Source organism: Thalia democratica, chromosome 1 (assembly GCF_965202585.1).
Source record: "Thalia democratica chromosome 1, ktThaDemo2.hap1.1, whole genome shotgun sequence".
In the NCBI taxonomy this organism is placed as follows: domain Eukaryota; kingdom Metazoa; phylum Chordata; class Thaliacea; order Salpida; family Salpidae; genus Thalia; species Thalia democratica.
In genome coordinates, this window is record NC_139165.1 from 93,874,454 (window position 1) to 93,890,436 (window position 15,983).

At 25.0% G+C, this 15,983-nt stretch overlaps 1 protein-coding gene across 1 annotated transcript; it reads left to right on the top strand.

The window, feature by feature from the left end:
- Window positions 1-801: 801 nt before the first annotated feature.
- On the top strand, window positions 802-4,716 carry LOC145841316 (14-3-3 protein theta-like). The gene is made up of 2 exons (XM_082948680.1): window positions 802-1,359; window positions 4,630-4,716. The coding sequence occupies exons 1-2, from the start codon at window positions 802-804 to the stop codon at window positions 4,714-4,716; spliced, it is 645 nt and encodes a 214-aa protein (XP_082804806.1).
- The last annotated feature ends 11,267 nt before the right edge of the window (window positions 4,717-15,983 follow it).

The following is a 15,983-nucleotide window of genomic DNA, read 5'->3' on the forward strand; positions in this document are numbered from 1 at the left end:
ATTATAGGCTAATATGTACTTAATTAAATAAATAAACTAATATGTTTTAATTTAGAATCATGATTGCAACCCAGTAGTTATAAAACACCTTGATTAAAAAATGTAAAGCTATTTGTTTGAAACAATATTTTTTAAAATACTCTCTAATTTAAAAGCTCTAATTTAAAAGCGTCACACTAAAAATCTTTATATAAAAAAGATTCTCCTGTATATTTATTTTCAGACTTTTATAAAGAAATGTCAAGGTTATTTTTTTAGTTATAAACTCTCGTTGTTTTCAAGATGTTTAGTTTGCAGAAATTAACTTTTTATATGTACTCGTCTGTATAAGTAACGACAAACCAATAACGTTTTTTTTTGATATGCGTATTTAAGAAATACTTCTAATAATAAGTTTTGCAATGAAATTTAAAAAAAAATTATTGAATAATTTGTTAAAACTATAGTTAATATTCAAAGAAAAAATACTTCTAGTCTAAAACAACTTCACAAAATAAAGACCAACAGTTTTGGAAGACTTTTACGTCATACATCTTATACTAGATATCGTAGTTTTACTATTTATACAGCAGTTACTGTTGAATGGGAACAAAATTTAGTTTTAACTCATCTTATTCTGTAGTTAACTAACCTTTTGTTAAATACTAAACGTTCTAATTAATACTTTTGACAAATTACAATTACTAAAATATTAATATGTTTCAGCTTAAATTCTAAATGTTTCAGTTTGATAAAAGTGAATTAGTGTCACTTGCTAAAATTTGTTTTAAAAATAACTTCTATGAGGATGCATTATGCTACATGAAAGAGGTGATAAATAAGGGAACACCTCTTAACTTTGAAGAAAGAAGTGTGTTATTTGAAAGTTATGGGAAGCTTATACAACCGTATCTTAATTTTTTGCTTTCCCTTGATGACCCGAGTGTAGATGCAAAACTATGGATAGAATTAAACCAGAAAGCAAAATCAAAAGTGAACAGATTTTGTTTTGAAGCTATACAATTGTTAGACAGTGACTGTGTCAAAAGTGATACTGATGATGAAGCTATTGCTGATTACAAACGTTTTAAAGCATGTTTACATCGTGAAAAAGCTGCTGTTTCAGCAGGAGCAGAAAGAAAATACGAAATTCGTGAAGCAAAAAAGCTATATGAGGAAGCATATGATTTTGCAACAAAGAAACTCAATCCAGCGCATCCAGTCACACTCAAGATTGCGATTAATTTTTCTTCACTTCTCTTCGGTATTAACGAGCTTCATAGAGCTCTTCACATAGTTAGAGAAGCCCACATAAAAGGTTTTTCAAACCTATTTGCGCTACCTGACGAGTTGAAAAACAGTGCTAAAAAGTTTTTGGATGTACTAAAGGACATCTTTGATCAGGCTCAATTTAGTTTTGGAATTCAGTTCATGTTAAATGCTATTTTTTTAATGGCATTAATTCTATGTTGTTACTTAATTATCTAATTATGAACTTGTATAATGTTGCGTTATCAGATTATCACTTGATGTTTGGTCTTTTGTTGAAATAAAACTGGTTATAACGGTTGGACTACAAATATCTTTTGTAAATAAATCTTTCATTAAGCTTGCTTTTTTTTTTAAATATAGTAACTACTAATTTATTGTGCTAAGAAAGCCATGAGTTATATCCTAAGTTTTACCTTTATTAGAACTTAGAAACTCAAATTACATGATAGCTTAACGTTAATTTTTTAAATTACTGTTTTTATTAGTTATTTTCTTTATAATTTTTCTAAGAATTGTTTAACATTTTCGTGATTTGGCATATAACTTACGTTTTAAAACAAAAGTAAAGGAAAAAGTAGGTTACTGATTTGAATTGAGACTGGTTTCGTCCTTATAAGAACTCATCTATTGGTCACAACCGAGAAACTTACATACGGCTTTTCATGCTTTCACTTAAAGCAACCTTTTGCTGGTATTGATCAGAGACTGGTCACAGTCTACAAAAAGCTTGTGTTCAGATGATAAAATAGTACGATCAACTCTTTTGTAAATCTTGAGCTTGTCTCGCGGCGTACGAAAGTCCAGGCTTCTGCTCAGCAGACGTTCGTCGTTGTTTTTTTTGATCATATTTAATACAAGCGTATCGAATGTTTTGCCTAGTAGATGTTCTATTAAACGTTGCATGGCAAAAGACAATGCTGATGTCATTGATCAATACTATCAAATGGTTGCATTATTTTAAAGCATTTTAAACCGTTTTTTAGATTGAAGACTGTATGTTTTTTGATTATACAATTTTAAAAAACATAAAATCCAGCTATTGTAAATTACAAAACTTTTTTAAAGCATTTTTGAAATATTTTAGTCTTTATAAGTATATAAAACATTTCGTATACGAATTAAAATGAATCGTATACCAAAAATTAGTTGTGGCAGAAATTTATTTTAAATTCGACTAAACAGAAATAACAACCTTTATGAATAGCACCTTTAAATAGCACATAAACAGATTTAAACACATTTCAAACTAAATTTAACTAAAAAAACTAGTTAAAAAATTAATTTGATGGTAATACCCAGATTAACTGAATGCTTCTTAAAATGCAACAAATGTTAAGTTATCAAATTTTTTAAACTTTTTTAATACAGTAAAATCATCGACCGTTTGTTTTTCATATTAATACTTTCCACTGTTTGTAAAATTTGTTGAGACTACTGTTTCTGATTAGAAACATTTTTGATTTTTTTATTAGTCTTGATATAGATCGAACACACTAGAATCCGGATTCTTCCATTAAACAGGGTGTCTAGTATTTTATTAGGTTACGTTTAAATTTAGTTATTTAGCTAGAGATGTTTTTATTAAAATTTTTATAAAATTATTTGGAGAGTAATCACTTCAAAATCTTCTACAAACTTTTTGTTTTAATGTTTTTTTCCTAGGACAAAAGACAAAGGATTACAAATAATACCGAGTTTAGTTGGTTACTAATTGTTAAATTTTTATTCAGTAAAATTAGATAAATATAACAAATTTATTATGTTGTTCAAGCAAGTAAGCTTCTAAAATATATAAGTTTTTATAACGAGTATTAAAATAAAGCTTAAAAACAATAAAAAGAATTTTTTCTGAAAACAATTGTTTTAGTTTTTTAGAACTTTTAGTTACCTAAACAATTTTATTAGTTTTCCTGCAATTTCTTGGTAATCATTTCGTTATGTTATCAAATTCGTTATAGTTTTCAGAACTTTTTATTACCAAAAAAAAATTATTAGTTTTCATTTTATTTTTTGGTAATCATTTTATTTCTGACAAACAATAAAAGTTTTATTTATTGTGTTCTTAATTAAATTTTTTTTAATCAAAAATATTTTTAAAATAAGTTAGTGTTTTGTTTGTTAAGTACCTTTTTGAGTTTATCTTGTATTGTAAATGCTTAGTATAGGAGGCAAATAGTCTAGCAATCAATATTATAAATTTTCTTAACACAAAATAAGTAAAAGATTGTGTTTATATCATTTTATTAACGTATTTTTTGAAGTTTAAATAAAAAGCTTAGGTAAAAATTCCTACATCATTATATATTTTAAAGTTAATCAAACAAAATCTTTAAATCTTTTTATTTTACAATTATGTTTTTATCTGACAAAAAATAAAGAACAAACGAATGAAAATAATATACTTAAATAAATGTTTTAAGATTTTATTGATATGTGTATTACATCTAAACGAAGTTTGAGATCAATACAAGAAGCCATATTAAAATTGTTTGTATACAATATTTAAAAAATATATTATATCATATATATAGAAAGTGATTGATGTGAAAAAATAAAATTTAATGCTATTTAAAAAAATTTTTTTAACTGTTTGTAATACATAGAAGTTAAAAAACAAACATTAGAATAGTTATCATTTTTAGGTTTTATTTATTTTTCTGAACTAATTTTGAAAAAAAGAACTCACAATTAAAGCTGTTTACTCTTAAGTTAAGATTGAATATTTTTAGTCTAAAATTCTTTAATTTTTGAATAAGTTTATTATAAGATAATAAATTTATCATTGATACTCATCAAATTACCAAAACAAAATACTCCAATAAATTTTAAACGATCAAGCTTATGATAAAAAACATTAATATTTTTTATTAATATTTTAACAACCATCTAAAAAAAGTCATCTATTAAATGAAACGTACATATTTTTATTTTCTTTTAAATAATAAAGTAAAATATAGATGAAGTACATTTATTTTTTGCATAAATAAAATTTCATAAATATTTTATATTTTGTTTATATTTTAAGGTGTAAGTTTTTCAGGTACATTATTATTTGAAATTAACTTTTTTATGCGTTATGTTGTTGTTTTCATACTTTGACAAGTTTAGTCATTCCATGATAAAAACTTAAAACTATAAATGTCAATACTTTTTTTTATTTTCTTAAATACCTCACAGTGTTTTTTAATAGACAACGTTAAATGCATCAATTTTTTTTCATTTAACGAAGGAAGCACGACCCCTTCTTTGTTCTTTCTTTTAAAACATTCTTGCATAAGAAAAGTAGAAGCATTAGTTTTAATGGAAAAATATTTTGTTTATAAACATAAAAAAACTATTTAACTTTATTAAATGTTTTTAAACGGTATTCAATAACAGTTGCCTCGCCTGTACAATTGTAGCTCCTGCTACGACAGCGTTGGTGAAACTAAAAAGTTCAATTTCCTGTTTTACTGCTTCGAATAATTCATGGTTGCTCTTTTCAAGTTTAAATATTACTCTTGCGAACCACTTTGACACCTAAATATAATTTTATTTCGTTAACTGTATGAATCTGAAATATTACTATTTTAACATATTTTACTATTTAATATTATTGATTGATAAAATTTTGTAGACAACAAAGTTTTATATTACTGTCTAAATTGAAAGTCTTTTTTTTTTGCATTTTTCTAACTTAGGTAAAAAAAAAATAGGTTTGATTTAAAACAAATGTTTTAATAAGCTTTTTCTAATCTAAGAAAAATTATTTTCGTAAAATAATATAAAGTTTTGTTTTCTAAGATATTTTGTTTTCTTTTATATCTTAAAAAAAATTTAGTTTTTATAAATGTACCTTTTTGTTTTCTTTTTGGCTACATCAATTGTTTAGCAAAAAAAGCACACAGCTGTGTTTAAAGGTGACATTTAACTATAGTATTAAAAAATGCTTTAAAATTATTTTATATAGACTATCTCTGACTTTTAATAGTAGTTTTGAGAATCTTGCTAACTAAAATTTTAAGCTAAATTTTGTACTTACAAGAACAACAACAGTTTTAAAGTTACCTTGCAAAGATTAAACATTAATAAACCATTTTTTCTTCCACAACACAACTAAAATATTCTTTTTTGGAGAGAATCTACTTAACGTACAAAATATTTTATTCAGGATTTTTTAAGTTTCTATTCAATAATTTAACAAACCTTAAATGTTCTGATGCCAGTCAATATACGAATCGTCAGTCTGAGTCAGCCGTCCAACGGATTTGAATCAAAGTAATCGAACAAATATTTCAACCGCTCGGTGAAGTATTGCTAATATATTTTCAAGACGGCTCTTCGCTTTATCTCTTTAACAATTATTTTTAGAGCACGTTGATTTTGTTTTACAAATTTAAAGGCTAAAAGTATTTTATTTGATTTATAATTTAAAAGTAACTTCAAAGTTTGAAATCTATTCAAGTAACAAAGTGCAAGAGTATAACTCCGATTATTTACAAATATTTGTTGATCGTTCTTTATTAAAGTTTATTCATAGGACGTAACGTAGTTTTAAAAAAAATACGTTTATTGTAATGTTTTAGGTAATTAAAACTCAATTTTAAAATCTGAAAAAAAAGAAGATTTTAATAATTGTTTCTAGTTCGTTTTCGGCTCACTGAGATTCGCAAAGCATAAATCTGCGATCCATGGTACCTTTTAGTTGAGAACATAATTTTTAATAAAAAAATAAAATAAATCTTCATGATATAAGCTTATATTAGACTTATAATTTAATAACCAATCATAAATAGTGTTTTATTAATGCTTATTTTGTAACAGCTTTGGTTTAATTTTGTAGGTAAAGATATTAAGGAAACTGCGGTCCATGAGTCGTTTTTCTATACAGTGCGGCCTGCAAGTAACTCTTTACTAAAAAATACTATATAAAAAACAGCTCCATTTTACATTTCATAAGACTTGTTTACCATTCATACATTTCTTCTACTAAAAGCTAACTTCATTTCAAAGCAATACTAATAAAATGTTGTCGTTTTAGCTTTTTTTGATTGGAATATAAAAGTTTAAGTTTGAAATATTTTGATACAATATAAAAAAAATACTTATTAATAATTTTAATACACGTTTTGTTGTTTTGAATATTTTAAGCCTTCTTTAATCTGTATATTTGTTATTTACAATTTTTTTTTTTTTATACATTTAAAAATTACTATCTAGACTAATATATATGTTTTTGTTCACAACGTTTTGAACAATAAACAATCAATAAATTTAAAACTTTGTTGATAAAAAAAGTTTTATTTTTTTTTAATTTTAACAAGTACTGTACAAAACTAGTTTTTGATCAATTAAAAGAAAAAAGTATGCACAAGTTTTAAAATCGTATGAAAATTTACATTAAAATTGTTTAAACATCTTAAACATTAAACTATTTTGATACAAGCAGACAATTTGATCTAAGGTAAGCTATAGTACTAAATAAAATTATTAATACTCACAAACGGGGTAAGCTAAACTTTATTCAAATTTTATTGTTTTATTATCTTTGAAAATTTACTTTATTAATAAGAACATGCAAATTTTTTGCCTAGTTAGTTGCTATACTAAAAATTTGAAACTATTTTAGTTGTAAACTCATGAAATTCATAAAAAATTTAACCAGTTTAACCATTAAATTTAGATGCTTCATACCAAAGTAAAATCCTTTCAAAGAAAGAAAAACGTTTGATTTTCTTTTTCTGCTAACTGAAACATATTCATATTAGACGATGTTTTTATACCAACTATGTAGAGATTTTTTATCTATGAGTCTAAGGGTTTTAAAAGTAACTTATAGAAATAGTATTTAAATTACTTATTTATAAATAGAGTATAATTATATATATTTTGATACAATATTGATATTTCATGTAGTTTAGATTCTAATAAGAAAAAAAACTTACATACCATGACTAAATTTTTTTAACTTGTAATTAAATTAATATATCGATGTTCATTGTAAACAGAAAATGTTTTTCTTCTTAACTTATTAAATTTTTTTGTACAACTAAAAAGGTTTTTATCTATACCTTTAAAATAATAAAACCTTCTAACATTACTAACAAGTTATTGAATTTTCTTAATTCGATGTTTTCAGGTTGTATTGATAATATAAATTGTATGTAAACTAATAAAAGCTATATTAATACTGCATTAAGTTTTTATTGGAAATAATACATTTTTGTTAAAAACTATAAACTAAAAATTGGAAGAACTTCAAGATAAAAAAACTGTGCTAATAAATTATTTTTGACAGGCTCCATAAAAATAAACAATCATTTCACAGACTTAAATTTAATAAGAAATTTTAAGTCAGTGCCTAATTAATAACACAAAAGCTGTTCGGCATAAAAATGTTGACGTATCATAACAGCAATACTGTTTTCAATTATTAAGCTCATACTGAACAGTTAAACAATAAAACTGTGTATGCTAGTAAATATGTAAAAATTTACACTTTATAAGTTTAAACACAATAAAACCAACAGGACCGAAAAATGTTCAATTACTTTATTATTACCTTATGTCAATAAAAACTCAAGAATTTATATAAAAAATATAAACCTATTAGTAAGTAAATCTTATCATTTAGCAAAACTTTAAAAACACAAATTTATAGAAATTAAGCAATAAATGCTTTTAAAATAAAAATCATACATTTTATTTAGCAGAACATAATGTAAAATCTGAAAAAAAGTATTATTGAGAGCAAACATATTTTATTTGTATATTTTATGTAGGACTGCTGCTATTTTAGGATAATTACATTTAGCTGTTGATAATTGACTCTATTAATTTTGTCAAATTTAAAATTTGTAGCAAACAAATTAAAGTATTTTAAAAACATATTTTTCAACTGTTTAATGACTCAAAAACTGTTAAAGTTTATAAGAAATTATAGCTAAATGTAAGTACTATGAACAAGAAATATTTTTTATCGTTGCAGATAAAAAGTGGTTTCTAAAGGTTTATGTCATAGTTTTAACTAAAACAGACTTTCTATGAGAGTTTTTGGTTAAATTTAAAAAAACAGTAATACACTTTTTATAGGGAACTAACTACAATTAAACTTTTTCTTAGCAAGTGAGAATATATATTTTTTTACAACTGTTAATTTTGATTTACAATTGAATATTAGGCACTAAACAAATGCTTAATTAAATTATAATATCAAAATAATTTTTAGAAAATTTAAAATAAGACTTTCAAAATTGAGTTCTTGATGTTTTGAGAAATGTTTGTTATTTAGATTTAAGATATAAATACTTAAATAACAATGAAAAATAATTAATAAAATATACTAGAATTATGTTTAAAAATTATTTCATTTTGACAAGTATAGTATGGTTTGCATAGTTTTAGAAAAATATTATCGCTTAATAAGATTGAAAATTCAAGTTTTGTTAAACTTAAAATAACTTTTAACTAAGTTTTAATAATTAAAGTGTGATAAAAATTTTTAGGACTAAAATTGTTGATGTTTACCTAATAAAAAAAAATTATCAGTATTTCAATTAAACTGTGTTTAATTAAAAAGTTATATAGACAGAAGTTCTTTGTTTTAACGGAGTAAAACGTACAGTTTATTTGTGACAAATTTAATTTTTATTAGTTTGTCATTGTTTACATGTTTATAGTTTTAAAACACTTTACCGTTTTTAGAATAAAAAAACTTGAATTAGACAATTTTCATTATTATTAGCATCTAGAAGTCAATTAAAAGTTTAGAAGTTTGTAATCATCTAAAATATCTAAAACGACTAGACTAGCTTTTCTAACTACAACTTTTTCTGAGTAGGTTTTTATTTTGTAAACACATTTTGAATATTATTCTATGAAAAGATACTAAAGGGAGAAGCATTTTACTAATATTTCATCCGGTACTTTTACAGGAAATTTTATAATTAGTAAACGTGATGTACTTAAATGATACAACTTTAAGTCAGTTAATAAAAGACTTTTCCGGTCCTCAAAACTTTTTGCAGAAGCTTTGTAATGAAGAAAGAGAAAAGTGTATTAAAGAAATTGAGAATTTAAACAAAGATTATGAGAAAACTAAAGAAAATTTGATAAATGAAGTAAGGATATTTTTCAGTACAACACTTCAAACTTTAAAACACCCTCTCCAAATTTTAAGTACAAACTCGAACTGATGAAAAATGAAGATCCAGATTGTATGATTTTGAAAAGCTTGCTTGATAAAGGTTCTGAAATCACTATCTCTTCAACTATTACATCAAGTAATTATTTTAATCTTCTTAAACAGGAGCAACTTGTTTACAAAATTTACAGAGTAAAAACTAATGATAAAGATATGTTTGAGACGAAAAACTCTGAATCTTCTAGTATACTCTTACTTCATGGAACAAAAGGGCCATGTGTAGAAGGTATATTGAAAGAAGGATTCAGACCATCTCAATCTGGAAGTCTTGGCCCAGGAGTGTATTTAACTAACAGTTTTATTTATGCTTTCAAGTATGGTAATAGTTTTGTAAATGATGGGGAAACTCCTAAAAACTTGTGTTACTTGTTTGTCAGTAAAGTTAAAACTTCTAATACAAATGTAGTCTCTGAAAATTTAAGTAAAGACAAGCGGGATGTCAACTTAGGCAAAAGTAATATTTTATTTGCAGCTCCTAAAACTACTGCCTATTATGAAAATGGTAAGAAACAGACTTTTGGAAACTCAACAAGTCGACAACCAGAAAAAAGTTTAGAAGATTATGCTTATAATAAACCATTCCTAAAGCTTTTTTGTAGAGATAGGCTTAACAGAATATTAACAACTGTAAAAGACTCCCCTCAGGACAAGCTTGACAGTCAGAAAAACAAAATTATGGAAGGTACATTCAGCTATAAATTATTAGAAGAAAAAGTAGCTGTAGCCCATCATGACTTAGTTACTCCTGCCTATTTGATAGAAGTTGAAGTTAAACAAAATGTACAAGAAATTGTTAATAATGTACTATACAACGCATTAAAGGTGCATAGGTTTAGTAAACAAGCTAATACAAAAATACAACCTGAGTTTCAGTCTAAAGTTTCAATAGATGAAACTTGTTTGAAAACAACAAGCGACTACTCTTCAGAACAGTTTTATTCAGAGTTAGAGTCGGAAATAAATCTAAACCAAAGAGCAAAAATAGAATTTATAAAATCTAAATTTGATCACAAAATTGTTTCAATTACTCAACAATTATCTTTTAAAGTAAGCAGTCTTTTGAAAACTTCTAGTGATAGTTCTATAATGTATAAGACTGAACTATTGAAATCTACAAATGAAGATTATCAATTTATCTTACGTTCGATAAATGATCAAAATACTAAAGATATCTTTAAAGCTCGACATATCTTTAGAATTAACTATGTTGATCAAAATCAGCTTGAAACAATTCAAAATGCTGACCTTATTCTTCAAGGAGTTAAGTGTGACAAAATTTTAAATTTATTTAAGTCTGGCTATCCAAAAGATTGGGAATCTTATGATAAACAGTGCAAAAAATATTGTTTTGGTGAAGACATTTTACCCTCATACAACTGCTCTTGTAGAGCGTCTAACATGTTAACAAACGAAATTTCAAAAGGCACTTGTTATTCTAAAGTAGACGGTGAAATAAAAAAATTGTCTTTTGTTTTTGTTGTAGGCTACAAAAAACAAAATGCAAAAAATGATTTAATTGATGATAGACCACGTCTATTAGAAGGCAAAAATGAGGAAAGATCTGTAGGTTTTAAGAAACCTACAATTGTTATATCAGACAGCAGAGGTTGTTCCATTTCTTCAGGCTCTTTTATAAATCCTATAAACCCGATTCAATTACCTACAACAAAGATGGTACCTGCATATTTGATTATATTCAACACTTAGTATATAAAAACAGTCGAAATTTTTCTGTTTTTGAACAAAGTTTATTTGGTTATCAAATGTCTAAAATATTTAATTTTTCAAGCATTTTAAGTACACTGGATCGTTAAAATTCTATTTTTAGTTAAGGAAATTAAAAAAAATGCTTTTAACTTGGATTTAAAGGTAAATGTACTGTTTGTTTAACAAATACAGGTTTTCTTTAAGAAATTTTTTTTTTCATAAGTCGTTTGATTTAAAGATTGTTTAAATTATAAACGACTATTTCTCTTTTTACATCTTAAGTTTTGCTGAATAAGTTTATTGTAGTAACTTTTTTTATATAAAATAAACTGGATTTATTTTCCGAAAGTATCTTAATGTTCGTGATATTTTTTTGTCAATACTTCTTATCTTATAAATTTCGTTAAATAAATTTGTTTTCATACTACACAATAAACTTTCAATAAAAACATTGTTTAAAGTTTTGTTTTATATCAGTCTTTTTATATTTAATGTTGTTCTTTTAAAAAAAACTTTAAGGTTTTTGAAAAAGGTTAAATGTAACAATAAAAAATCTTGATTAAAAGTTTAGTTCTGGAAAAAAATATTGTAAATTTTTATCTACATACATTTATATTTCTGACAGGAAAAAGTTCGAGTATGATTTTTGTAGGCTGAAGTATTTTTAAATCGAAATTAATCTTTTATTTTACAACTTCCATGTTTTTAGCTAAAAAATGTGTAATGCTATTCCTCTATATAAATATATTAAATTGTTTATAAACGTTTCATTAGTTTATTTACAAGTATTTCAAGTATTTAAAAGTGAATGAGCAGCAAAAAATATGTTATAAAGATTTTTTTTTAATTGATGTAAATGTTTAAACTAAACTTTAACTGTATTATGGTTATAACTAAAAATCAGAAGTCAGCTACCTCTAAAATTAACGATTTGAAATAGTTAAAACAAATATTTTTTGGATAATTATTATATTTAAAATATTTTTTGGTACATATTGGTTTAAAAATTACAATTACAATGTTAGTTATCAATAGTATTAGTTAGCATTTCCTTAGTTGTTTCTTTGGTTTAAGAGTTATCTATGTAAACAACAGAACTACTAATCTCTTAAACCCGTAGGTCATTAATTAAAAAAAAATAAGTAAAACTTTACAAAACGTCACAATTAAAATACTGTTTTAAAACAACTCTTCATTAAAAGATCAAATTTTTGTATTTAAAAAAAAACATTTTTTACGTATGGTAAAGTTATATTCCATACTTTTTTATTACTCTAAAATTAAAAAATAAACATACATTTACTTCAATAATTTCAACTATCCCTATAAGTCTAGGAAAACAAAAAATTTATTCAAAACAGACATTTAAACTACTTTTAAGCGAGGAATATTATACTAAACATTTATCATTAAGGGATTTGACTGGTGTTTAGTTTGAATTAAAAAAGAAAGGTTCATGATAACTTTATAAACGAAGTAAAAAACGAAACAAGAACTTTGAAAAATAAAGTATCTCACTAAAAAACTAAACTGATCGTTTGATTTAGTTTACTGCTTTTAAGATTGTTGTTTTTATTTCTAATGAAAGCAGGATACTTCTGAACATTTAACTGTTTTAATGTTGACAAAAATAGTGTAGGTTTAAGATTGACCTGATAAACAACCTTTAAAATCAGTGTTATTTAAGAACAATTTTAACTGTAAGCTTATTTGAGTATCACTTGAAATGTAACTTTAAATAGAATATAAATTGTTAAAAGTATAAAACAGTTTGAAACTGTTATAAATATTTATGCCAAAGATAATTTAAAAAAAAAAGTCCTGAAACGCTTTAGACATTAAAAACAATAATAATACGTCGAAGTTAAAACTTTGGTAATTAAATGAACAGTAGAGGAGTGTGCTAATTCTGGTTCGTATTGTGATAAACTTCTTCCCATTAATAATATTTTACCAAAGTTTTTCAAATAAAACTGTTTTTCAGGGATGCCTAAAATTTTACAAAAAAGTATAAATTCAAGTATTCAGTTTATTAAGGTAATTTACAATAAACACTAAAAGAGTAACTCAATTTATTTTGATAAACTATTTTAAAAATAAATTAGTTTTATTTTTTTAGTACAATCTTTCAATATATTCAAACAACGTTTTAAAACTCTACATGTTTATTGCAATAAAGTTAAATCAAACGTATTTAATTTATTACGTAAACATAAAAAACTTTACCTGATTTGTTCTCAATTTTCGCTTTGAGACTTGTCTTATATTACTTTTACACAATTCTTATTTTATGTAATATTCTTTATTATTCATTGCTTATCCGTTCTTTAGTTTTGGAACTAAAAACGTTTATTTTTAGCAGGAATGATTGAGAAAGTTTAAAGCATTTAGCTAAAAAACGAACTATAAAAATTATTTTTAAATTTCTTATGAAAATGACACTTATTTATACCAATAGCTAAGTCCAAATCGAAATGTATGAATTACAATCAAAATTATAATTAGTGATGTTTTAAAATAACCAACGTTTTGAACTAAAAATTATCTTATCAAGCTGATAATTTAGCAAAAAAAGACATTTTGTTATAAACACTAAAGTTGGCGCTCAAATTTTAAGTGAAAATAATCGAGCTAGTTCGATTAATACGTCATAAATCTAAATTTATTTTTATCTAATAATTTCTCTTAAACAACTCATTTGTTAACTGCATGTTTAAAAGTTACAGCTTAAAAAGTTTGTGTTATTTTTTTCTAACCATCAATATTATATTAGACTATTTTGTTTTGAAGTTTTATGTCTCAAATGTGTAGTAATGTAATAAGCTTAAGCTCGTTGGAAATGACCCAAAGACTCTTATCAAATTCTTTTTGTTCAAGCAAATATGCTATTACTTACAACTTTTGTTTAGTCTACTTTGCAAGTATGGTTTAGATATGATTTTATATCAGAATTTCTAATTAGTGCATGAAAAAAAGCTTAAGAATACTATTAAACCGTAGCAAGAATGTGTAGCTGTAGCAACATTTTGCACTAAAAATAAAAGTCAACACACACAAAGTGTCTACCTAAGCTATCATGTTTTTCTATACAAATGCTGAAAAAATTAGATGTGTCTTTAGTTATATTTCTTCACAAAAATCTGATAATCAATAGCTAACTTCTTGATGATTGACAAGTAACTAAACCAACATTGACTTTTTTGCTTGACCAATTGTGGTATGTTACTTATTTCAATCATGGGTCATTTCTTCTTTATCTCATTCTGCTTGATTTGCTTTTGACAAACTTGCAATAAGAGTCTCTTTCTTTAGTAACTGGCGAAGATACTTGAGTGTCTTTTTCTGCGGTATTAAAATCTATCTTACCTTTGATTTGCTTTTGTTTAGGTTAAGCAATTGAAAGGATAGCTTTATATATGCATAGTTCATTAGTAAACCATTATGATGAACCAAATTCTAAGTGTTGTTATATTCAATTAAATCAAAAATTGCACATAGATCTTAGTTTGTTAGAAAGTAGTGCTATCAAAGATTTTAGGCATATGTTTAAAAACTCTATATTTTGAATTTAGAGGGAAATATCTTTATGGTCTATTATTGTTATGAAAGCGTCTGTTAATGTGAAATAAAATGTGCATGTTTTGAGTTTTACTTCATATTAGTTTTATTCAAGATAGTCCTACACACCTGAAGGATCTTAACACTTTGACTTTATAATCGAAAGGTTAATCTTAAAGGCAACTTGCCTCAATTAAGAAGAAAAGTTCATTTGAGCTATTGAAATCATTGCACTAGTTGGTGTGAGCATATCATTTCAATTAACCTTAAAGTATTTTATTTGGTTTTGATAATGTAAGTGCACTGAACATATGGAAAAAAAAGTAGAATTTTTCAAACTGTTGAAAACTCTACAAATTAATCTTGTTATCATCTTGATATATCTGGAAATCATTGTATTTTATATAATTTATCACAAAATGTGTATATATTACATTTGACAACGAATGCATATAAACGTAGCTGAAGTCTGTTTCAACTTAAAACGGCAGAAGTTTGGATAATGTACAGCCATTTTCACAAAAACCCTGAATTATGTGGTAGAACAAAAATAATTATTATTGACATTACAAAACTTTACAAATCATGTTGCCAATAACGTGTTTGTAAAGTAGTATTGCGTCCTTATCTTACATGATCTGTTTATGTGGCTTGCCAGAACCTTCATTATGTGGGCTGCGCAAACGTGTACTATTACTTAATCTTTTCTGTACTCAGCTTTGTAACAATAGTTACTTACCTTAATATTTAGTCGTATGTATTTATAACATTTAATAAAGAATGCATAAAAACATAGCTGCAGTCGGTTTCACCTTTGAAGGCAGAAGCTTGGAAAACTGCTTTCTTAAAATTAATTGTGCTTCACCTTTGGAACATTTCCTTTTTAGGAGTTTTCCGAAAGTTTAAATATATTTATTGCCTGTTTTACACAAATTTACCTACTCCGGTCTCAGAAAATCCAGACAACATGATTATGATAGTAGCTTTTCAGTAGCTGGATTACCTACTTATTTTTTTGAAGGTGGTTTATAATTTGCGATTTCAGCCATGTGACAGCTTTACATATCTGTCAAGATTTCCAATTTATAAGGATACGATGGAGCTGGGCAGCAAGTTACTGACGATCTGAAACTTAAGGGCGTATTTGTCCCATCTTCTATGTTCAGGGCTTGGTTAACGAACCCTTATCTTTATATCTGTTTAACTAATTTTAAACTTATTAGATGTTGAAGAAAAATCAACTAGTTTCTATTTTACTAAAAGTTTTATTACGGGCTTCAGCAGT

Bases quoted from the DNA above. Each gene is read 5' to 3' on its own strand.
- LOC145841316 (XM_082948680.1), top strand. From the start codon at position 802: ATGAAAGAGGTGATAAATAAGGGAACACCTCTTAACTTTGAAGAAAGA. The intron at 1,360-4,629 runs GTACTAAAGGAC...ATTCAATAACAG, and splicing joins GTGCTAAAAAGTTTTTGGAT to TTGCCTCGCCTGTACAATTG.